The sequence below is a fragment of the Rhinolophus sinicus genome, linkage group LG06 (genome assembly GCF_036562045.2).
Source record: "Rhinolophus sinicus isolate RSC01 linkage group LG06, ASM3656204v1, whole genome shotgun sequence".
Taxonomy (NCBI): Eukaryota; Metazoa; Chordata; class Mammalia; order Chiroptera; family Rhinolophidae; genus Rhinolophus; species Rhinolophus sinicus.
Window position 1 is genome coordinate 115,704,824 of NC_133756.1, and position 23,954 is coordinate 115,728,777.

The window sequence follows — 23,954 nt, forward strand, 5'->3', positions numbered from 1 at the left end:
CTGAGAGTTCAAGGCAGGGCCTCGTCCCTGAGTCCACACCACAGGTCCTGCATCTGGTACCTCTGTTCCTGGAGCACCTGGCATAGCACCTTGGGGGAGGGGCAATCACTTTACGAGGGGTTTAAATGTCTAACTATCACATTGCCTTGTATACTCAGAGTAGGCAACAGGAGGTTTGCTTTTGAAAAATGAATGAGCAAACCAACAAATGAACGAATGAATGAAGACTTCTGGTAGGAGATGGCCTTTGGCCTGAGACAGACATTTCAGTGAGGCGCATTGGCCGTTGAACCATTATTTATCCCACTTCAGGTCACAACAGCCCATTAGTGCATCAAGAAATCAATTTAGTGGGTAGAAGCTATTTTTTTACTAGAAGTAAATTTAAATGGAATTGGGTACAATGGAATGGAAAATATCAGTGAAACACCATTAATGGGATATGTATTTCAGGAAACATGGTCTGTGTGTGTGTGTACGTGTGTGCGCACACTGCTGAGTAGGCTGTGTTGCTTAGTAGGGGTTTCAGTTGAGCCGTGTTTAACAATGCATTCTGCAAGGAGGAACGAGCATGACTTTCCAGGATAATCAGCGAATGGAGACAATTGCAGTGTGGCTGGAACATAATTATGGTGATATTATTTTACAAATCAAAAGTCAACAAGGGTGATAGATGGGAATGGGGTTTGGGGGCAGGGTGAGAAAGGTGAAGTACAGTCACGGGATGTGGAGAACAGCATAGGGAAGACGGTGGATGGTATTATAACAGCGATATACGATGTCAGAGGGGTAGTAGCTTGGGGGGTGGGTTATCACTTTATGAGGGGTTTAAAGGTCTAACTATTACATTGTTTTGTACACTTGAAACTAATTAGAAAAGTTGAAAAAAAAAGTCAACAGACATGCTGTAACATTTGAAATAAAGATGGTATATGATCCTGGTGTGCAGGGTGGGGGGCAGATGAGAGAAGGCAGAACATAAAGGACCACAAGGCCAGAAAGGTGGTTTGGGACAGGAACGGAGAAAGATCAGCCCCTCGCCTGTTCACTAGCCAGATGAGAGCATTTCATCTCCATTAGGACTTAAAACTGGCTATAACCAGAAGGGAAATAACCTTGATGTCATGTAAGTCTTCAGAATTTCTTGCAGATCCTTTATAAAGGCACAAAGTTTCCAGGAGTTTCAAAAGCCAGAGTTTACAAGAGGCAATAATCATGGAAAAGCGGGAGGAAAGATCATGTATGCAATATAATGTTTTCATCAGCCCACTGCAGAGCTACAAGCCATATACGAGTGTCAGTCGCAGAGCAGTTGCAGAAAAGCATGTGCTTGCCATGCTACGCGCCCACACTGCCCGAGGCCTAACATCGTCCTCACATAGTCCTCAGAGAGGCTGAGCAGTAGAGATCATCTAATGGAGTTCAAATAAACACCAGCTTCCTGACAGCTGGCCTCTGAGCGAATTTATTATTGAATTATACTCCTGCGTTTTCAGAACAAGCTGAGCTGACAGGCTACCCCATCAGTGTAAAAAGGGTTGGGGGTTGGGGGTGGGGACCGAAAGAAAGACAATGATAAATTACCCTGATGGAAGAGGGAAGAAGGTAAAGATCCTGCTTCCTCCAAAATGTCAACCATCATATATTATTCATGTTGCTTTTTAAAAAATCCCTCCCCACATTGAAATGAATGTTGATGATGATAAAGCAACTAGGTGAGTTGAATTCAGGATGCAGGCAGCAACTTCTCACATCATCCTGACGAGCAGCTAACAGCTCCTCTTCTGCCACTTGATCATCCCGTTATTGATTTCCAAACCGAATTACAATCTCGGTTTGCTTTGTAGCTTGAGCTTGTCCCCAGCTGTCCGTCACAGGAAGCATTAGCAGAGGCGGCTGCTGTGCTGAAGCTGGAACCACGCGGGGTTGAGAGGGGGAAGAGAGCCTGCGTTCGAGGCCTTGGGCAAGTGAACGCAAGTGACCTTGGGCGAGCGAGGCTCCATTTCCTCACCTGTTATGTGGGGTTACTAATTCCCATGCTGCAGCTTGTTTGGAAGATTAAATGAGATAAAATACCCAGAAGCCCAATGGCTGGCACACAGCACGCATGCAGTAATAGCACCTAGCATTTGCCAAGGGTGTTCTATGTATCAGGCATTGTTTGAAATGCTTTGTAAGTTTCATAAGCAGTAACACCTTTACATCTCCCCCAAACCAGATGACCGAGGGACTTCATCGTCCTTGTCTTATAGATATGAAACTAAGGCACAGAGAAGTTGAGTCACCTGGCCAAAGGACATAGGGCTTGTAAGTGGCAGAGCCAGCATTCGAAGCCATGCCAACTGGCCCTCGATCCCACATGCTGAGTCTCTGTTCTTCTCTGCTAGGTCTTTTCTATTCCATCTCAGCATCTTCAGTCTGGAAATCTACACAGCATGGTGCTACTACAACTCTAAACAGCCCTAGTTGGCCCTGACTTTCCCTCTCAGACTACACAACAAAGAGAAAAGCTAATGTGCAGTAGGTCTTAGTGCTTGAACACTGGCCTCAGAGGCAGGTCTTGAGCCTAGGGTTGAATCCTAGCTCTGCCCTTTGCTAGCTGTGACCTTGGACAAGTCTCTTAATCACATCTGTCATATAATAACCCATACCTCATGAGATCTAAATGAGATCTAAAACACTTATGTGTCGGGGGTAAGCATTTAATAAGTACTAGTAGCTGTTATCACTAATAGCAAGAGGCAGTGTTAGCATTAGCAATGGCACTTCTATTGGTATGACAGTTAAGTTCGCAAACTCATCCTAGAAAAAGCGCTGCTGAATTCACTATGGTCACCTTTGAAGTACCTCCCCTTGCGAAGCTATGCACCGACCCCAGCGCATAATCCACCCTTCAAAGCAATTTTGGAACTCTTTTTCTGGAGTGGCCATCAGAGCTGTCGTTGTATTACCCTCGATGTCCTGAATGTCATCAAAATGTCTTCCTTTCAATATTTCCTTTATCTTCTGGTAAAGAAAGAAGTCACGGGGTCAGATCAGGTGAGTCGGGAGACTGTTCCAATACAGTTATTTGTTTACTGGCTGAAAACTCCCTCACAGACAGTGCCATGTGAGCTGGTGTATTGTTGTGATGCAAGAGCCATGAATCGCTGGCAAAAATTCAGGTCGTCTAACTTTTTCATGCAGTCTATTCAGCACTTCCAAATAGTAAACTTGGTTAATTGTTTGTCCAGTTGGTTCAAATTCATAATGAATAATCCCTCTGATATCAAAAAATGTTAGCAACATCATTGCAACAAGTTCACGCACGTAATTGTAGGTTTTAGTGTCACCATGAGACCTGGAAGGAAAATGAGGATCTTAGCCTGAAACATTAGCGTGGTTATATCATTGACACAATTGTCCTAGCGCCATGGCCAGCAGAGGCGAGTGGACCTTTGGGGTCATCTGCCCTTTGTGGTAGAAGAGGAAACTTTAACTCAGATAAAGCACTTGGCCCAGCAAGGTAATACCAGAACCTGAGTTGTGGAGAGCTGGAGTCCTAAGTGAGCGCTCTCCATCAGTACTTCCGGTGTTTGTAAGTCAGGGACTTCCTGCCTTTCCATCTAACACTGGTACAGTTCAAGCAATAAGAAGTTAAAATACTGGAGAGCCGTACATCACATTACTAATATTGTCCTCACTGGCGAGCGCTGGCTGAGGACTTGCCAAACCCCGGTGCCATGAGTCTACCCGGCCCTCCAAGTCCATTCCTAGAGGCATCAAGGTTGGCTAAGCGAACTCCACAGTGAGAGGTGTGGTACAGACAGATGCCACCTCTGGGCGGTATGCTGGCAGAGGAGAGAGCTCGGCCTGCCTGCCTTTGCCTCCTCCTCCTCTTCCCATGGTCGAGCCATGTGACTCTACCTTCTGGGTCTAACCTGCAGGCCTCTAGTATATGTGCTGCCGAAGCAAGCACGCCTGCAGGCCTCTAGAACCAACCCCAATCTGAAGAGAAGGCCTTAGAACAACGCTCGCTGCTCAGCCTCACGTCCTTCGACTTTTCCTCTGTCTCACCCTTTTCTTGCCAGCTCTGTCAAATGGATTTCTGTCTTGTTCTAGAATCCTAACCTCACTCTCTGTGCCTAAGTTCCTGATATAAGTAGCTGTGTGCCCCTGCCACCCAAGGACTCAAACCTTGCCTTCTCTTGCCAGGCTCCTACCCCTGCCACGTCTGGGTCTGGAGCTCCATCCCTGCTCTTCTTAGGAACCTGGGCACGATTACCTGGTGACACACGGAATGTCCACGTCCGGTTGCCCTGGGAGCTCCCTCACCGTGCCTGCCCCCATCTGATCCGCCTCCCTGTCCCTTGAATGACTGTTTCCCTTAAATGCCAGCTGTCTATTGCTTCACACCTCAGATTTGCCTGCTGAGCTGGCAGTCCTCTTTCCGTGTCTCTGCCCAGGAGCAACCCCTACCCTGGGAAGTGGGTCTAATTATATCTATCCAAGTCTCTCCTTTCCAGGTAAAGCAGAACCTGTCCTATGCTCTGACAGGAAGACAGGACACCCAGTCGTGGAATAAACTTGTCCACTGAGAAACTGTGTCTGGAGTCACATTTAGCAGAGCTGCCTTGAGTTTTGCTAATAACACAAACCATCTCTTGAGAAGTCTTCTTAGAAGCAGGCCTCCAGCTACGTAGCCTAGAACAGCCTATCTAGACATGCATTAGGTTGCTGCAAAAGTAATTGCAGTTTAAAAGGTTAAAAATAATTGCAAAAACAGCAATTACTTTTGCACCAACATAATACTATACCTTTCATGTCCCAGGCACACTGACAGTCTTTCCGAGCCATGTCCCCCAGACCTGGCCAACCCTATTACCTGGGGTCCAAAATGATCTCTGCCAACCATCCTCTCTCAGTTCTGCTTCTGCTTTGCCATAACCAGTGGGCTCACGTCTCTAGAAATAAAGGGTTATGAAGAGTCAAGGGCTCTGTTCTTGTGTGCACCTTTGTCAGATAGCAGAAAATATTCCAGAGGATTCCTGTGGGAGAGGACCCAGGCCAGAGCATAGCATTGAGCAGCCTGGTTGCCCACAGGCTTGGGTCATCAGAACCTGGGAGCAGATGTTGCCTGAGTGTCTGAAGGAACTCAATAGCCACATAAAGCTAGGTCACAGAATGGTGACCTGGTCTCTGCAGGAGGCACAGCTAAGGGCCCAGGAGACACTGGTATGTACTGGGCCATCTTGTCATTGGATGCCCTCAGGTGGTATCAGGGCACCATAGCAGACCTGTTGGTGCCCCAGCCTTGACAGGTGATGGAGCAGAGGCTCCACCGATCTCTAGAGGTCACATAACTCACCTGAAATGAGAAGCTTGTACTCAGTCATCCCAAGGACCCCTCTAGCTTAAAAATTAAACTTCTCCTATTAATCTGAAGAAGTCTGTGGGTTTCTTCCTCCCTTTCCCCACACATACACAAAAGTGTCCTGGAGGAAAAGCATATTTGTCATGAGCTGGAGTACTTCCCTGTGATGTTTATTCCACACACCCAGCAAGTGATTCGGAAGCCTCTGGTGGAGTCTAAAGTGAGCCTGATTCTAAATGGGAGCACAAAAGTCAGGGTTCTTGGGCAGGGCCTAACTGTGGGAATGCTTGTATGGTCTACTGCAGTGAATTGGTGGGCAGCTCCCCTTTTTATCCCATGTTAGCTTTGGGTCCAGATACAAGGATTTTTTTAAAGTCCAATTATATTCACTCCAGAATGTGAGTGCCTCAGACATAGGGAATGTGTCTCATTTACTGTTAGTTACTTCACTGCTTAGAACACAATGGGAAATAAAACAGAAACTGCAGGCGCTGCCCTCCTATAGGTCCCATAAGTAAATAAGAAAATGGATGAATAAATATGTCCTACCCCAAGCATTGTATGTGGCACATAGTAGGCGTTCTATTAAGAGTTCCAGTAACTGAACCCTGTTGTCATTTACCAGGCCTTTGTCTGTGTTTCTCTTCCTTCAACCCATCTATATCTATTTCTGTCATCATCTTCATTCATGTGTGTGATATGTATTTCTTTGCTCCACATTTCTTCAGTGCTTACTATACACCTACTCCTGTGCTAAGTGCTGGAGTTACAGAGATGAAAAGGACATGGTCATTACCCTCAAAGAACTCACAATCTAGAAAAGAAGATGGGGTGTTTGAAGTCATGATTACACTTTAGTGGGATAAGAACACTGTGCTTTGTTTGCCAAAGAAGGAAGTGACTTCTTTGTACGGGGGAAACCAAGAGAAGCTTCACTGAGGGTCGGCCTTAAAGGATGATTAGTAGAAGTGGAGAGGAAAAACATTCAAGGCAGATGAGAGCATAGACAAAGGCAGGGAGCCATGGAAATGCATGCCAAGGCAAGGCTATGAGAAGTAATTTAACATGGCAGCAGCACAGAATGTGAGAATGGAAAACAGGACGTCATCCTGAAGAGGCAGGCAGGGGCCAGATCCTGAAGGGACTCATATGGCAAGGTGAAAAGTTCCAACTTTATCTGGAAGCAATGGGTACTACAGAAAATGGCCTGGATGGCACAGAGTTACCGATGATGTGGGGAAAAGAAGCATGATAAAGCTTAGAGAGTCGGGAATCTTGGATTTGCAGGGTGCCCTGAGAGAACATCTCCCTGCCCTCCAATAAGTCAGGAGCATTACAAGTTAGGTGATCACATCAAGATCTGTTTGTTTGGGCCTGTGGTGATTGAAAGACATGCATAGTAAACATAGGAAGAGCTTTGAAATAAGTCACAAAGAATGAAGCACAACTAGAAGTTGGCTTTTGAATATAATAACATGTAGCATATTAGAGTTTATTTTGTAAAAAGAAATCACAGACACACACCATTGTCATCCTAGTGCAGTGCAGTGGTCCTGAGATGAGTGACCAATGTGGTCCAGGAAGTACAAGAAGAAAATAGTATAACGTCTATAGATATTTACTCTTTATCTTAGAAAAATAAGGGGGGAAAATGTATGTTTTACCTTTATGGAATTCTTAGTTTTCACTAATTTTCTCCATTGGTCCAATGTTTGTGGGCTACACGTCTGGACCAGTCCATGAGGTATTCTGAGGGAGATGGTGTCTGCTCCTTAGAGAGGTAGGCAGTGGACCTTTCCTGGTTTATTCCAGTGTATTACAACATGACTGCAGTGTGTGTGTGTGTGTGTGTGTGTGTGTGTGTGTATGCATGCGTGCATGTGTGTATAAAATCTAGTTTTAACCAAACTTATGTATAAAATAGTCCAGTAGCATAAAAAGATTCTTGCAAAGTAACTACAGATCAAAGATCATACAGTGCAAATACAAGGAAATAAGAAAATGGCAGAGCTGATACTTCTAGTACAAAGTCTTCCTTAACTCCACTATGAAGTTAAAAACAGTGATGATTATTCTCATCAGATCTAACAAAAAGTTAATCAAGAGAATCAAGTTACAAGAATCTAACAAAAAATTCACCAAAAAATTCAAAATTATCAAGAAGACTATTAGAAATATGCATTTTTACCCATTAAAAAAACCTTGCACCAAATCTAATATTATGCTTTGCAGTAGTAGCTCGTGATGGTAGCACGTGTCGAATTTATTAGTAAATATAAATACATTCAAGGAGCCTGCTCAAAAATGTTTACAGAAAGGGTGTGTTCAAAAAGTTTTAAGAGCCCTGCTCTGATGACGTTAACTCTGATTTTTGAGGCAGCTAAAACATAGTCAGATTTCCAATTATTTGGGTGTGTATCTGTGTCAGATGGTAAGTAATTTGAGAGGTGAAGTGACTTTCCTCAGTTCTTGTGGAGGAGGAGGTCTTTAATTTGAATCCTGACTCCCTGGCAACTCTTGTGAGAACGGGCAAGTCCATTCCCTATCTAGACTTTATTTTCTCACCTCTGCAATGAGAAGTTTGATAGAGATGTCAGGAAGTTCTCTCTCTTTTTTTTTTTTTTTTAACTTTTTATTTATTTTAAGTGTGTCTTTCCAGGGACCATCAGCTCCAAGTCAAATAGTTGTTTCAATCTAGTTGTGGAGGGCGCAGCTCACAGTGGCCCATGTGGGGATCGAACCGGCAACCTTGTTGTTAAGAGCACCGTGCTCTAACCAACTGAGCTAATCAGCCGCCCCCAGGAAGTTCTCTTTTAACATGTCATGATGAGTGGGTTTCCAAGAACATGTATTTAGGTGGAAGGGGTCAGGCTAGAAAAGCTGATTAAGGAAACTGAGGCAGAGTACAAAGATGGAAAGCTAGAAAGGGAGAGTGGCAGAGCAGCCCATGTGGCTGGGCTGGAAAGAAAGTCTTGGAGGTGCAGAGCATCCAGTTTCAGATTTTCACTGGAAACTCCCTTGATGGGGGTAGTTTGACAGGCCATTAGCTCATGATGATAGCCTGTGTGTACAATTTATTAGTAAATATAAATACATCTAAGGAAGCAGCTCAAAGATGTTTACAGAAAGGGTGGGCTTCTCATTTGGGCCCTAATAAGGTTCTTACAAGATGTTGGATAAAGTGTAGTAGATGCTGGGAAGATCCCCAGCCAATCAGCGTGAGTTAGCAGGAAACAGTTTAAAGTTTGGTACAAGTCAGGCATAGAAGTACGTTTAAGTCATGTAATGCAAAGGAATGATTTGCATAAATAATAGTGGCATAGAGAAGCAAATACTTTAAAGCAGAGAAAGACTAAAGTTACTTTTCACAGCCTAGATCCGAAATGATTATTCCAATCTCCTGAATACCAGTTTCATTCTGTTTTCATTTAATAACAAAAAAAGTTAAAGCTGCAGTTTTTCTCCTTTCACTTTCCTTTATCGGCTTGTATGATATACATTGAATACAAACCTTACTTTCTGGCGTTCATTTTTTAAAGTTTCCAAAAATGCGGTACAGATGAGGAGGCTACAGAATCAAAGCAGGAAGGCTGCAAGCTGAGGTGGGGTGGGCCCTCCAAGGGAAGGAACCGAGCTGTGCCGTGCAGCTTGAGCTAACCAGCTGGACAGGCCCAGCCCCGCCAGCCCTCAGTTCCCTAGCCATAACTCTTGTCAAGGTCAAGTAGCTCAGAGTTCTCTGGCATCACCTTCATTTACAGAAACACATCAGTTCTTTATTCAGTCACTAAATAATTTATCAAGAGCTTACTCTGTGCCTTGCACCCAAATTCCAGGGCAAACCCTTGTTTTGGTGGAGGCTTTCTTTTGCCCACTCAGAAATAAGCAACAACCATGCTCAATGCTAGGGATACAGCAAGAGGAAGAGGTGTTCCCTGGCTTCAAGGAACTCAGTCTGCCAAGGGGAAGAGATGGCCTGATATGTGACAGCACTCAGAAGGGTAGCACTCATTTGGTAAATGCTCCAGGTGGGTGCTGAGGGTAAGGAGGCAATTGTCAGGTGAACAGGACAAGTAGAAGGTTCCAGAAAGAGGCAACAGTTCCGGGATAAGTATAAGCATTGTTCTTGCCCTGTTCACCATTAAGATTCTGAGGTGTGTAGTAGGGCTACTTGAGCTGGATTGGGTAGCACCAGATTAAAACCATTATACGTTCTTTAACATGGTTGGATTCCATTTTACATCCAGTTGAGAAAAACTTCAGCCTGCATGGGCAGATGAGAGAATGGAGGTCCAGAGGTCAGATGACTCTCCAAGGTCATACAGTTGTTTAGCAGAGTCAAAACTAGGAACTGACTCCCTGCCCAAGGCACTTTGCACCACACCCCTACCACATCTCCCTGACTCACAGTTGAGATTCGTGTCTTATTTGCTTGATTCTGTTTCACAGTGGTTTTGTCTTGCTCCCAGACCCGGCCACTGTCCTCAGGAAGCAATCAGGCAGATCTCTCCCCTCATTGGTGAGCAAAGGCTCCTCAGTCAGGCCCTGAGAATATGATTGGACTGACGCCAGCATGTTTGACGCCCCTCTTGGCCTGGCACGAGCACTCCTTCCTGGCAGAGTTCACCCAGCCTAATTGCTTGTTTTGTATCCCAGCTGCCTGACATATGCCAAACCCATGTGTTGACTCACTGGTGTCAGAGACAACTACACTCGGGCATTTCAAATTGGCTTTGGTGAGCTCCAGCAAGCAATCGGGGGCTGTAATTCATGCATTTCTATAACCTCAGCACCTAACACAGTGCCTAGCTTGAAGCACCGCAGTGCTTAATTAAATTACTTAATTTTAAATTCAGTGAAAGTGAATTTTCGTGATTGAAGGTACATAAGATGGTAGTAAGAGTAAGGACCTGGAAGGAAGGTGTCCTAACTTTGTCACCTCAGCCAAGTGAGTTCTTTGCTCTATGACCTTGAGCAAATCTTTTCTCTCCGAGTTTCAGTGACTTGATTGTTTTTCACCTGGCAAAGTCTCAGGAAGCACTACCGCATGCTTCTCATAGCCCCTGGAGATGTGGTCCCAACCCTCCGCTGGCTCACATGGAAGTATGTCAGATTGCTATGTAACTGTGAATGATATAATTACATGACAATCACAGTCATGAAGAGATACATGGAAATTTTGGAGGAGCTTAGAGGAGGGGTGATTAATTGTGCCAGGAAAACGTGGTAACAGTTTCACTGAGGTGATAACGGCTTATATGGGACTCTGAGGATGAGTAGAAAATAACACCCCAAAACTCCATTATATGAAGACAGTGACCAAGGGAAAACAAAACGCAGCAAATATAGGACAGGTGATAAGATCACATGAGCCAGCTGGGAAGCCACGTTGGTGACGGTGATTCCTCTGTTCATGATTCTTCATCAAGGTGAGCTTCCACGGTGGAATTTCACAGTCAACGCAGCAAATGTTTCTTAGCCACAGTGACCCTTAGTGTGGGGTCAGTGTTACAGGGCTCTACGGAAGCTGGCTCATACCAACTCACAAGAACTGATTACTGGGGATTCCGCAAGCTCGTTTTTAAACACACTATTATTCATTGAATTACATAAAATTAAAGTTAATTATATTAAAAACAAAGGTAATCATCACAACTCATCCCGCCCTGGTTATTTTACTGTATTGTACTATCATCTTTGCTCTGGAGTTTACTTAGGACTGTTGTATCTCTGTGGTGGAAATACTATAGAACGGTGTCCTACTGTGCATGTCTTTCCAGCTCTGGGTTCAGTGACATCTTATCGGTAGCATGAAATTGGCCATGGTGGAAGTATTTACACCACAGAAATAGGCAAATACTACAAATAAAAGCTATTTTGTTTTTGTTTTTGTTTTTTTGAAAGCCAATTCTTAAATGTTTAGCAGTACACCACTGGTGGTATCCATGAAATCAATGGATGAAGAAAGAAAGCGTTTGGAAGCCCAATACTCAGGCCTTTTCCAACCTCCCTGGACAAAAACACATGGCAGGAGACATATTTCAGCGGCCTCCACAGAGCAGACTTCCCCATCTCCTTTGTCCCAGGGAAGACTTTATGTTAAACTGGGTTTTCTTGACAACTGAAAATCATGGTCAAACAGAAGGAGGATGGAAGTGTTTTTCTCCAGGACTTAATTCCAGAGCCAAATGCCTGTTTTGGCAACAGGTCTCTGTGGCCTACAGAGGCACAGAGTCAACTTAATCTTCTCCAGAATCCAAAGCAATCCACAGGAGCCTGGGCTACAATTACATGTGCTCAGGCTTGCTGAAGTGGAGGCCACATGATCGCCAAATGGTGCTGATTTTAATGTTTCCCAATTATCAGGGAATCCCCAAAGAGAGCTAAATCAGAGGAGGCTGGCTCACATATGTGTGAGGGGCAGCAGTCAGCGCAGCCCCCAAAAGGAAACCATTCCTGGAAAGCTGGTTATTGTCCAGGCAGAATCTGAAGACACGTATGTCAGAAGAAGGCTGGAGAGTGGCCAGCACCAGGAGATGAGATCTGTTAGTAATCCTCTGGAAGGACAAAGTTCCAGCAATAAGAAATTTAATTTTCCTCCATGAAAGAAAGCATCTCTCAGTACCCGCTGAATACAATTGATGGAATAAATCTTTCCCATTAGTGGAGAGATAATTTCAGATAAATATATTGGGAGACCTTCAGAGCAGGACTGAGAGTCTTTGCTGAGTCTCACTCGCTTAACTGTTTGCCATGTAATTGCATTTAGACCAAGGGCCTCGGAAGGAAACCACTGACTAAATTAGCATTAACCAGATTGTGTGTAGTGAGGTGAGGTGGGGTGGGGTGGGGTGAGGTGGGGTGGGTGGGGGTGGTAGCTTGATGCATTGTGGGTAGTTGTTCTTGCTTTTAGAAAGGACAAGCTGACAACTAGAGAGACCAGCTGCTTACAAGCCTGGTGTTAATTGCTTTTCTCATGAAACAAAGAAAAGTTTATCACTGTAAGAAGGTAAAGTTGTGACCGCCTAATAAAGCTGAGACTGAGTTTGAGATCTTATTTTATGAATGTCCACACCCTCATCAGTAGCTGTTCCCGAGGCCAGAAAAAAAGCCTTCTGAACCAAGGTGAATGGAGAAAGTTGTCTGGACAGCACCGCCTGGTTTGTCTTGTCAAGCAGGGCTGTCTCCCCAGTGCCCTGGTCCTGTAGGGCACTGACCCCAGTGAGCACCTTCATTTCCACCCATTGGCAGTGGTAGATTAATCTAGAGTTGGGCCCAGAGTTGTGAGACTTGGATTCAAGGCCTGCCTCTGCCACTACCTCCATGTGTGGCTTGGGGCAAATAACATAATCTCTGTGGACGTCAGTTTCCTCTTCTTTCACTAACTCAGTGTGTTTTTTTTCAACTGGCTTTTTTTCTGGTTCTCCAGGGGCTAAGACTCCACTGAGTTGCCTTCAGAATCACCCCAAGAGGAGAGGGGGCCCCCACCTCTGCTTCATCTAGAGCCGATCTTGTTTGTTTTCCACTTTGGGGTCCTTATAAAATGTCATGTGCTAAAAATGGTCTGTTTCTGAAATACTGGAAAAACCATCATTCTCAGTGACCTCTGATCATCCCACTTACTTACTCAAGCCACCATTTTTTTAAAGCAATAACCTAGTAGTACTTGTTAGGCATTTCCAGGCACTACAGAGAGAAAGAAAGAAATAGATCTTGACCCTGCCCTCAAAGAGCTCGTGCTCTAGTGGAAAGGAGACCCTCTAGTGCAGTGTTGTAGGATATCAAGGTGTTTGTGTCAGGTTTTGGAAGAGTTCTTTTTGGGGGTATCAGGAAAGGCTTCAAGGCAGAGGTGTCATTGGAAGCTGTGTCTTAAAGGATGAGAATGTTGAGAAGGACACAGGAGTGACATTTGAGGCAGATGGAAGAACATTGCACAGACACAGAGGCTTTAAACAACATTTGCCTGGCAAGTTTGGGAAAAGCAGATGGTTAGTTGTCTGGAACATAGGGGAAGGTGGGAGAGGGGAGACTGGGAGAGGTGACAGGTTTCGGAACCCACTCCAAGGGGATGATGCTATAGCATCTGCCTTCTCCTCTTTCCAGTGCCAGATGAGAAGTACCCTCTATCCTGTTCACTTTCTTGTATGTCCACTTCCAATGATGCTGTTAGTCACAGTTACAACCACTGCCCTTTATGGAGCTTACTCTGTACTAGGATGAAAAATCAGAGGCTCATAGAACCGTCACATACTTGTGCAAGTTTAGAGAGCTAGAACATGGCAAAGCTGGGATTTGAACCCAAGTCACGTGACTCCAAATTCACACACTCACACACACATCACTACACTGTCTAGCCCTTTCAGATCAGCTTAATCTCCTTACGGCATAATACAGTATCCTTGGGAAATAACCTCTGAGTGAGAGATCTGAAAACACCTCTCAATAATAATTCATTAGAGGACACTTTGGTACCTTAAATTGTGGTAATATGAAAGAAAGAAGGTTATTGTTCATCTTGAGTGAATACCATGAGACCCTAGGTACCAAGACTGTCTGAATGACCTGCCTTCTGTCTTCTGACCTTCTCGGGGTCAGGGGGGTCCCTGCCAGCCAGGGTTCTGAGCATGAAAAGTAGATAATATTCTCTTCTCTGCCCACAGGCATGCATGTGTCATTCGTGGTCAAGTGATGACATCAGATGGGACCCCGCTGGTTGGTGTGAACATCAGTTTCGTCAGTAACCCTCTCTTTGGATACACGATCAGCCGGCAAGATGGCAGGTAGGAGCCCTTTTGTGGACCAAGGTTGGGGAAGGGCCTGCATTTATGGACTTACCACATAGCTGCTGCTGGAAGGACAGCGTGTAAAGAGGATGGGACCTGGGTTCAGACGACCTGAATTCAGAGACCCAGCTCTGCAACTCACTAGCTGTGTGACCTTGTATCTCGCTCTGGCCTAAGTCCCTTTGACTATAAATTAAGCAGTTTCTTCTCATATGGTTCTTAGAGGAAGCAGCAGGGTACCTTATACAAATCCTGCCTCATGACTTATGATATAAAACACTGTCATACTTTGTACAGACCAGGCAGCTCCAGAAATCTTAGCATTCCTGCTGTGTGGTTTCCATTGGCAACCATGTAGGCTTATAGAAACCCTGGGTGATGACATAACTCTGACCTTTGGATCCCTGTAAGAGCCATGAGTAGAATGAAGTCTTTAAAATGACTATAACTCTCCCAGTTTCTAGCTGTGTGTTCTTGGACAAATCTTTTCACCTCTCTGGGCCTCAATTTCTTCATCTGTTAAATGGTTCTAACACTATCACTCTCACAAATTGGTTGTAAGGATTAGATTCTGTGATGGATGGGGAAGCACCTTGAACATTGTAGGTGTTTGATAAATATTAGTTCCCTGCCCCACTCTGGTTCAATGCTGTTTTTCCAGGGTCTGGCACATGGTAAGTATGCAATAAATGTTAGCTGTTTATTAAAATTACAAACTATTAAATAACGAGATGGTAATTATTATAGTACAAGCAATGAGAATATTTTGGAGAAAAGGGGAGGGGAAGGAGGAAAGTGGAATATTTAGGCTGTCAGTGGTGACAAGTCCTCCATTCTTAATAAAATCAGGTGGTGGCAGTCCGTCTGGCTGAGTGTGAGCCCAGAAGGTCGGTTTTCACTCTGTGTTGGAAATGGTGCTCTAGCCTGATTGGTTTTAGCACCTCTTTAATCCAATATCAGATGTGAACATGTCCTGGCCGAGGTGATAATGAAGCAGAGGCTCATCTGTTTGTAGACATGTGTGCCTCTTAGACGGGCTTGGCAAGCTTGGCATGGGAACCTTCTCCCCCTCATCTCGCTCCCTGTGAATGGGAAGGCGCCCAGCTGGAAGAGGCTGGCATCCAGTCCCCAGGGGTAACCTGTCCAGGCCAGGCCCCCGCTCCCTGCCCTGCACACATTCCGTCCTAGGCAGCACCTCAGTGCAGACTTCCAGTACAGCACAGAGGATGCCCTCCTCGTGCTCTGTCTGTACTGCTTTCCAGCTTGAGGCTGCCTGCTTTATGAAAATGGCAGATGTGAGCATCCCGGGCAATAGGGATTCTGACTACGTTATTACCCGCTATGAAAGTCATCAAAAAGTAGCCGTGAGGCCTGCTTTTTGTTTGCCATGAAAACTTGTCCGTCATTCACGTAAGTTGGCAAATCGTCAGCCGTTTGCCCTGTTATGCTTGGTTAGGTGAGTCCATAAAACACACCAGAGTTGCATGTTTGGTGACCCTTGAAAAAGCCCACTCTAGCACTTCCGGGTTTTGATTCCTCCTGTTTGTGCTACTCCTGAAATTCCTACTGCCCTTTGAGAGCATAGGGGTCCTAGGAGGTAAGTATCAGCCATATTTCCCATATCAGCCTGCTAAATTACGTCACAGTAGCCAGAGTCGCTGCAACTTAGAAACTGAGCTTCGGAATAACTCTTACCAATGCATTACGGGGCTTAAATTTTCTTCCCAATGTAAACACTGTATAATGTGTGGGAAAGTTGTTAATTATTCTCTAAGTGTCTGAAGATCCCTGTTTGTTATACGTGAATGGGTAGCATCTACCCATTTCCCTCCCTCCCTTCCATGACTCACCTTCTTTCTTTCCTCTCTAGACCCTTGGAGAAACTGTAAGGCTAGAGATATAATCACAGATTCAGTATACATATGCAAGTCCAGGGGCCATGCCCAGCTCATCTTTGTATTCCTCACTTGACAGGCAGGCACCAGGATACTGACCCTCGTCCAGTGGGCACGCGCACGCGCGCACACACACACGCACACACACACACACCACTGAAATACCAGACCTCAAGTCTTAACAAGAACTAATAAACAGAAAGAAGTGGCAGAGAAGTTAGCCAAAGAGGTCATTGAAAAGATGGAAAATAGAAGTCATAAAGAAAAATTTCAAAAGAATAGCAGACAAGAGAAGCAGTTCAGGCTCACTGAATTGAAAAATGGGATTATACAGAGCATGAGGCCTAGGGAATGGGGCCTGTGCTGTTCCCAACCATTATCCCATCTAATTAATGACTCTGCCAAATGGCTGTGATCATCAGCTTCATTCTACCTGAGGAGATTGAGGCTTAGACAGGTGCCGTAACTCACCTATGCGGGACATCGCAGTGCTTGGACTGACCCTAAGCTGCTTGGGCTTCATCTGAGAGCCAGGCCTTTTCTTTGGGGTCAGATTCATATCCGTGTCCACAACAAGGTTTCCGTCCAGATGAGCAGGTCTGGCTCTTGGCAAGAGCCAGTTACACCCAGCGCTCGGCAAGGCCAGCTGCCCCCAGCTTGCTCACAGCCATGAGAATATGTCTTTTGATGTTTGTCTTCACTCCCTTCCCACACTCATCTTCTCATGAAGGCAGCTGATAAGTCAGGCCAAAATTCTGTTTCATGGTTTAAAATGTTCTGCCAAAGTACAGATGCTATTCAGTTCTGCGACAGAAAAGTTATTCTCTGAGTGCCCCCCCCCCCCACAGATATTCTCCTGGAGAGCCAAAACCTGAACTCTTAGTTCAAAATAAGCATCCCTCCTGGTTTCCTCTCTCATTATTTACCAGAGGATGGTGGTGCCCAACTTCCTCTACCCAAGGGTGGGCCTACAAAGGGCTGAATGAGAAGCAGGGAAAGTGGGTGAAAAGCTTCTGCAAAGGGCAGAGGAGTCAGGTTTTGGAGGCTGGGGGTTGAAATCTGGGAGAGCTATCTACCAAGAGCACGATGCGGTACTAGGACAGTTCAATGCAAAATCTTTGTAGCTTCTAGAGAAGGGAAGAGCAAGCTGGGACAATGAGCCTAATCCCATAGGGTGTATTTATCAGGGATAAAGGAGAGGTAGGTCCTGCACTGGGGTCTCTAAAGCCCACTGCACAGGTAAGCATTGGGTTGACTTATAATAACAGCAAAAGTAAGTAGGAACTTAGGGTATTTAGTGGACAGTCAGTTCAGAAGACTTTGACAATTTCACTCATGCATTGATTCTATAAACTATAACCATCCAGCACTGGGCTAGGTTCTGGGAGGACTGAGAGGAATCCGTGTCCCCAGATTCCAGCACAATGTAATGTCAGCTCTAAGGAGGATTGCACATGGTGCAGTGGGAACCCAGGGAAGGAGCTAGAATTGTGACTCGTATGGAGTTAGCAGGAGCTTTCCACCCAAAAAAAGGCAAGATGAGAACAGGCCTTGAAAATGCATCCTAAAAGTAATAGCTAAAAGGACTTTGTCCAAAGAGACATCACAGCTAGGAGGTGGCAAATGGACTGAATCACTGTCCCCAAGTCCTGAGGACTGTCAAAGGCAGAAGTAAAAGACTAGTTTGAAGTCACCCTCAGCAGGCAGAAGAGGGCCCAGAAGCTAGGAAGTTATAAGGAGAGGAACCCAGGCTCGATTCCCAAAGAAAATTGAAAATGTCCTAACAGTCAGGACTAACCAAAGATGGAACAGTCCTCCTCCTGTGGATGTAGCAAGCCCCTCATCACTGGAAGTGTGCAAGTGGGAACCAAATGGCCCCTTGATGGGGATTCTGTAGAAATGTCATCAGATTGATGGAAAGCAATGAACAAAGGCTGGCTAAGCAGCTGTCAGGGATACTGTCACAGAGATCGCATCTCAGCTGGGTGGTTGGGACTCAGTCTTTTGGTTCCCCTTTCACTTCTGATATACTGTGATTCTAATGGTGCCCATCTCTAAATTGCTTAGCTATTTTGTAATTCCAAAGGCCTATGTTGAGAAATCTATCATAATCAGAGCTAAAATTTCTGTAGAGTCATAGAATCTTAGTGACTTAAGAATAGTCCATTTGAACCTTTACGTTTTATAGATGGGAAAATTGAGGATCAGAGAGGCTAAGTGTGTTACCCAAGATCACACAGTAGTTCATGGCAGAGGCAGAACTAAGCTTAGGGTTCCTAATGCCAAGGCAGGGCTTGTTCCAGGTTTTTCTGCTGACTTTTCACGGCCTTCAGCTCCAAAAGGCCCCAAGTACCAGAAGCACCACAGCAGAGGCTCATCAGCTGTCCTGTGTCCTTGCAGATGGCTCTCCATCACAGTGGTTATTAATTTGGTTTTGGCAAATTCTCTATGATGACTCATTTTCAAATGAAAATAATGCTTTCTGGAATCCCTATTTCTGTTTGTGCCTGCAGTGAAGTCTTTTAGGTTTTAGAGTTTCCTCAACCAGTGCTCAGACCCTTTGGTGTAATTTTTTTTTCTCCTTTCTCTGCCTCTCCCTCTCCTCCTGCTTTTCCTCCACCTCCTCCTCCTCATCTCCTGTTTCCTGCTTTTCCTGCTCCCGCTCTCTCTTCTCCCTCTGAACTCTCCCCTCCCAAACAGCTTTGACTTGGTCACGAATGGCGGCATCTCCATCACCCTGCGGTTCGAGCGGGCCCCTTTCATCACACAGGAGCACACCCTCTGGCTGCCTTGGGATCGCTTCTTTGTCATGGAGACCATCATCATGCGCCACGAGGAGAATGAGATTCCCAGCTGTGACCTGAGCAACTTCGCCCGCCCCAACCCTGTCCTGTCTCCGTCCCCACTGGCATCTTTTGCCAGCTCCTGTGCAGAAAAAGGTCCCATCGTTCCAGAAATTCAGGTACCCAGCTTTCTTAACTGAGTTTCTCCATGTCCTTATTTCCTTTGGGGGATAGAAGAGGATCTCAGAGACCAGGGAAAGAGAGACCCCATCAGCCCACCCTGCAGAACCCAACTGCCTGGCACCCCCCAGCATACAGTGAATTCCTACTCCTCTTCCACTCTGCCATCCAGTTCACTTTCACTTTCCTTTACCCTGAGCTCCAGTGTCCCCCGCTCTCTCATTATTTCTCATCAAAATATTTATCACGATAGGTTCTACCAAGAGGAGTGAGACCGAGGGTCCCAAACAGTGAGCATCATAATAAAGACTAAATGAGAAAATGTATGTTTGGGTCTTAGCACAATGTCTGGCACCAAAGAAGTGCTAAATAAATTTTAGCCATAATTATTATGATTAATATTATTATTATAATGTATTAAACATATTAATATGATAATTATTATTTTACATGCGCTGCTTTCATGCCAATTAAGGATCGCTTTGGCCCAAATCTATAAACACAAGTGCTTTATTTAATTATCATTAAAAGAAAGTAATTTGGAAAGATGCATTTTCACCTAATAGAAATCAAGATAGATTCTTTGCCTAAAAACACTGTGCAGAGTTGAATTTCCTCCACTATCCCTGCCGGTTTCTTCTGGCAGAAACGAAAGCCCGGGGAAGAGGAAAGATGGCAGTGCTGGGGAGAAGCCCCGGTGGTCCTGCCTGCCTAATGAGAGCTCTGGCATAGGTATGCATGTCAATGGATTGCCACTGCTGGTGTAGCAGGGCGTTTTTACATTTGTGTGTGTGTATTTCATGCCTGGCTGAGCAAATACAGCTCTCTGCGTGTGCCCTGTTGAGTGGCTTCGGATGTCGGCCCACAAGAAGGAAATAAAACCATTTTGAAATTCTCATTGCACCCCCAGGTTGAAACCTCACTCCTTTTCAGAGATTCAGTGCTTGTCTCCTGTCTCAACTACTAGGCTGACCTTTCTTATGAAATGGTTGTCAGTAGAGACAGAGCTTGCTGGAAAGAAGTAATTTGTTACTCAACCCTGGTTCAGCTTCAGCTTGACATTTTCCCAGGAGCAGGGACTTGGGAACAAATGAGGTTAAAGGTCCCCACCCTCTTTACAAGGCTCCCTGGGCTGGGTGTCTCTAAGCCCAGCTGGGTCACAACCCTTACTTATGATCAGATTGATGAAATACATGAAAACAAACTCTTGGGTGTTTCTAGTCCTATCACTGGCTAGTGTTTGCAAGTACTGGGAGATGTAAATTTTAAAGGTAAATATTTATGAGCGCATCAGGATGGCCCTTGAACTCTGCCTGTGATGCACTGGGATATACAGGCTGCTTTGCCTAGAATGTATAAGCTGAAATTTAGGAAGATTGCTCTGGTTTAGGCCCAATCGCTGAAATTTTGTGTATTCAGGAGAATGGGTTGGGAGTAGGAGTTCACACCCATCTATGAAATGGAAAGAGAGGAAAAGGCTTTCTTTGTGAAAGCCCAGCTCCTCTGTGAACACGAGAGTAGAATAATCATTGTCCTTTTAATGGATATGCTAGCCACGATAGATTTAATGTCCTCTTCTTGAAACAGAGCCCAGAGCATCAAACTGATGAAAGTTCTCTACTTTTGCCATATTCTAGAAAATCTTGCCATTAATTTCAACTTTCTATCTTGGAACTGAGCCCATTGCACCCAGTAGAATCACTCCGTTCCTCTAAAACAGCATTGGAGCATGGAAACTCCATGCAACTAATTCAATCTCTTTCTACAGACAAGCAGGGGGCATTAGCTGCAGGGCCTTGGCAGGCTGAGCTCTCAACCCTGCATAATTGTCTGGTCAACATCTCAGAGTCTCTGTTTACTTTCCTGAAGAGCAAAGCCATCTGAAACAGATCATACTTTAGGAAAGTTTTGAGAAACAGTCCTTCTTTCTGACACAGCGGTCCACATTAGTCTGAGGGCAAGTTTTTTCTTCATAGCTCGTTCCCCCTGCTTCTAGCACCACCACCAGCAGCAGCAGCAACACCATCCCATTTAGTAACACTTACTGAGTCTCCGTTATATGCTGGGCACTGTATATATGTGACCTTAATCCTCATACTAATCCAGCGAGGAGACTGAGATTGAGAGGTTCCATGAGTTTCCTAAAATGACATAGCTAGTGAATGAGAGGCTATGTCATGGTAAGTATTTTGCATGCATTGGCTACGTGTCCCTCTCAGAATGCAATGAGCTGCGCTGCGTCATCCCTGTTGAATGGAGGATGAACCTGAGCTCAGTGAGGCAGGGCTGTACCATGAAAGAGCTGACCCAGGAACCCAGGCCTTCTGATTCTTCCTTCCCTCCTCCCCCCACTTCCTCTTCTCCTTTCTCTTCCTTCCCCTTCCTCCTCCTGGTCCTTTTCATATTCTATTTCTCCTTCTCCTTTCTTCTCTTTCTTCTAGTTCCTGCTCCTCCTCTCCCCTTTCCCCCTCCTCTCTCTCTGCTTCCTCCTCTGCCTCTTGAACACCCAGAGTATGTGGGGCTATGGCCATCCTCCCTCCAGGGGTGATTCCGTGGCCATCACTTGCTGTGATCTGTCTCTCCAGGCTTTGCAAGAGGAAATCGCTATCTCTGGCTGCAAGATGAGGCTGAGCTACCTGAGCAGCCGTACACCTGGCTACAAATCTGTCCTAAGGATCAGCCTCACCCATCCTACCATCCCCTTCAACCTCATGAAGGTCCACCTAATGGTGGCTGTCGAGGGCCGTCTCTTCAGGAAGTGGTTTGCTGCAGCCCCGGACTTGTCCTACTACTTCACCTGGGACAAGACAGATGTCTACAACCAGAAGGTGTTTGGGCTCTCAGAAGCCTTCGGTGAGGCTCCCAGCCACAGGCCTCAGGGAGACAATAGCACTTGAGGATACAGGGTTCTTTTCCCACCTTGCTTGTTTCTTTCTCCCTTCCTCTTCTCAGAAGCACCTAAGGCTTAGGTGGCCTTTGAGACCTTCCAGTGACCATCCATGATCTAAAAGGACCTGAACATGGAAAACTTGACCATTAAAAACAGGAGTTACAAAACCAAAACTGCTCTTGAAAAAACACTATGGTGGTATGTGATGGGCTGAAAAGAGGCTTTGTACCACCAAGATAGAGCCATGTAGATATTGCCCGAGCCCCCACAGCCATCGGGTCTCAATTTACCCGTGAAAAATATGAGTGTCTGGGTTTCTCCAGTTTTGTTGAGGTACATGAGCTAAGATTCTCCCTTCATCCAGAAAGGTGTTTTGGCCTCTTTACCTCATTTCCTATCAGAGAGATTGTCTCTTTGTAGTTGCTATTGCTATGTTTTATTAAGATGACGCAGAAAGTAACTATAGCCTCCTCTGGAGTCCTAGCCTCACTCAGACCTTGGGCTTCTGGGGCTGTCTGTGCTCATTTCAGCTTCTGGAGCAGGATCCCAGGATTGGTTCAGAGCTGGACTGTTAGCAGCTCTAACCCTTGAAGGGCTAATCCTCCAAGCACTTAGGGTATCAGCCCAGGAAATCCCTTCTCATCTTGAACGCTGCTCCAGTTTCATTCCCTTCCTGATTCTGCAAAGGCAGAATGAGCAAGCAGAGAAGAAGCAGTGCTGTAAAATGCAAGGGAGGCTAGATGGGAGGAAGGAAAGAAATAAGAGACTATCTATTGAGCACCTACTCTGGACAATGTGTCCCTCGGGACATTGGTGTCTCAGTTAATCCTCACAACCACCCTATGAGTCAGAAATTGTCCCCAAATTCCTCATGAGGAAGCGGCAGCCTAGGGTGGTGAAGTGACCTCCCAAGGATCCACAAGGAAGGAACAGAGCTGGATGTATCCCAGATCTTTCCTGTAGTTTGGCATCCCCCCCTACCCCAAAAGGACACATTGGGAGCAAAGATGCCACCTCTCACTATTTGCAATCTCTTCTATGTGCCACACTGCCTCTATGGTCTCTTCAAAAACAATGACGCCTTACAACCTCTTCAGATGAAATGAGCACACTTAGTGTCCCCCAGCCAGTTAAAAAGGGAAGTGTCTGCACAGTGAGACTTCCTGGGCTGAGGTTCACTTTCCTGAAATGACAGGTGACTAGTAGGAGGGCTTATGACTGCTTAAGGAACTCAGAGTCACAGGGAAGAGGTCACAGGGACATCTTCCCTTCCTGCATAGATGACCAGCAATTTTTTATGGCACCTAAAAGAAATGTTCAGGGGCTGCCCACTTGTTCTTTCCCGCCTTGAGCGTATGTGCACTGAAAAATAGTGTCTGCACAGAAAGATATGTGGAAGAAATGGCATTCTCATCCCTGCCAGTTCTTTTCCATAGGCAGTCACAGGGCTTTGTATAAACCCAGCCTCGGGTAGCCTGCCATCGTTAGCCTGCATCCCTCTGAGCTCAGGAGCCCTGGATTTATGACACAAAAGTGAAACCAAGGGATTTTCAAGCAACTTCCTCACAGCAAAGCTCCTCAAAGCAACTTCCAGCTTTCCGAGTGCCCCAATTAAGTTCCTTTTCCCTGTATTCATTAGAAATGATTTTGGAATTTATTTTCTCTTTATTAAAACACTACCATGCTCATTAATAAAAATGGCATAAATGGAGAAAAGATAGAAACAAAAGTCATACATGTTCTTATAAAGAAATACAACCACTTGTTAACATTCAAAATTTTTTTCATGTATAGTTTCTAAAGCATGTATAATACTGTATATAACTAGTCTTTTCAACTTGGCATTATTCCTATGTCACCCTTGGTCTTTACAACCATAATTTCCAGCGGCTGCATGATATTCGTCGAGGGGATACACTTCGGTTTGGTCAGCCTCTAGCCCCTTTTGAACTTTTAGATTACTTCCAGTTTTCCACTATTAAAAATAATGCTGCAGTGACGACTTTTGTGCCTACAGTATTTTCCATACTAAAGATTATTTCCCGGGAATTGATTCACCTGGGTCCCTTAAAA

General features: G+C 45.2%; 1 protein-coding gene across 14 annotated transcripts in view; it reads left to right on the top strand.

Annotated features, from left to right (window-relative positions):
• TENM4 (teneurin transmembrane protein 4) overlaps positions 1-23,954 on the top strand; it is a 972,743-nt gene that overhangs the window by 886,044 nt on the left and 62,745 nt on the right. For all 14 annotated transcript variants that reach the window (XM_074335694.1, XM_074335699.1, XM_019726370.2 and 11 more), the window contains 3 exons: positions 14,011-14,130; positions 18,729-18,990; positions 21,577-21,844. In XM_074335694.1, the coding sequence (XP_074191795.1) occupies positions 14,011-14,130; positions 18,729-18,990; positions 21,577-21,844 (650 nt within the window). The remainder of the gene's footprint in view (positions 1-14,010; positions 14,131-18,728; positions 18,991-21,576; positions 21,845-23,954) is intronic.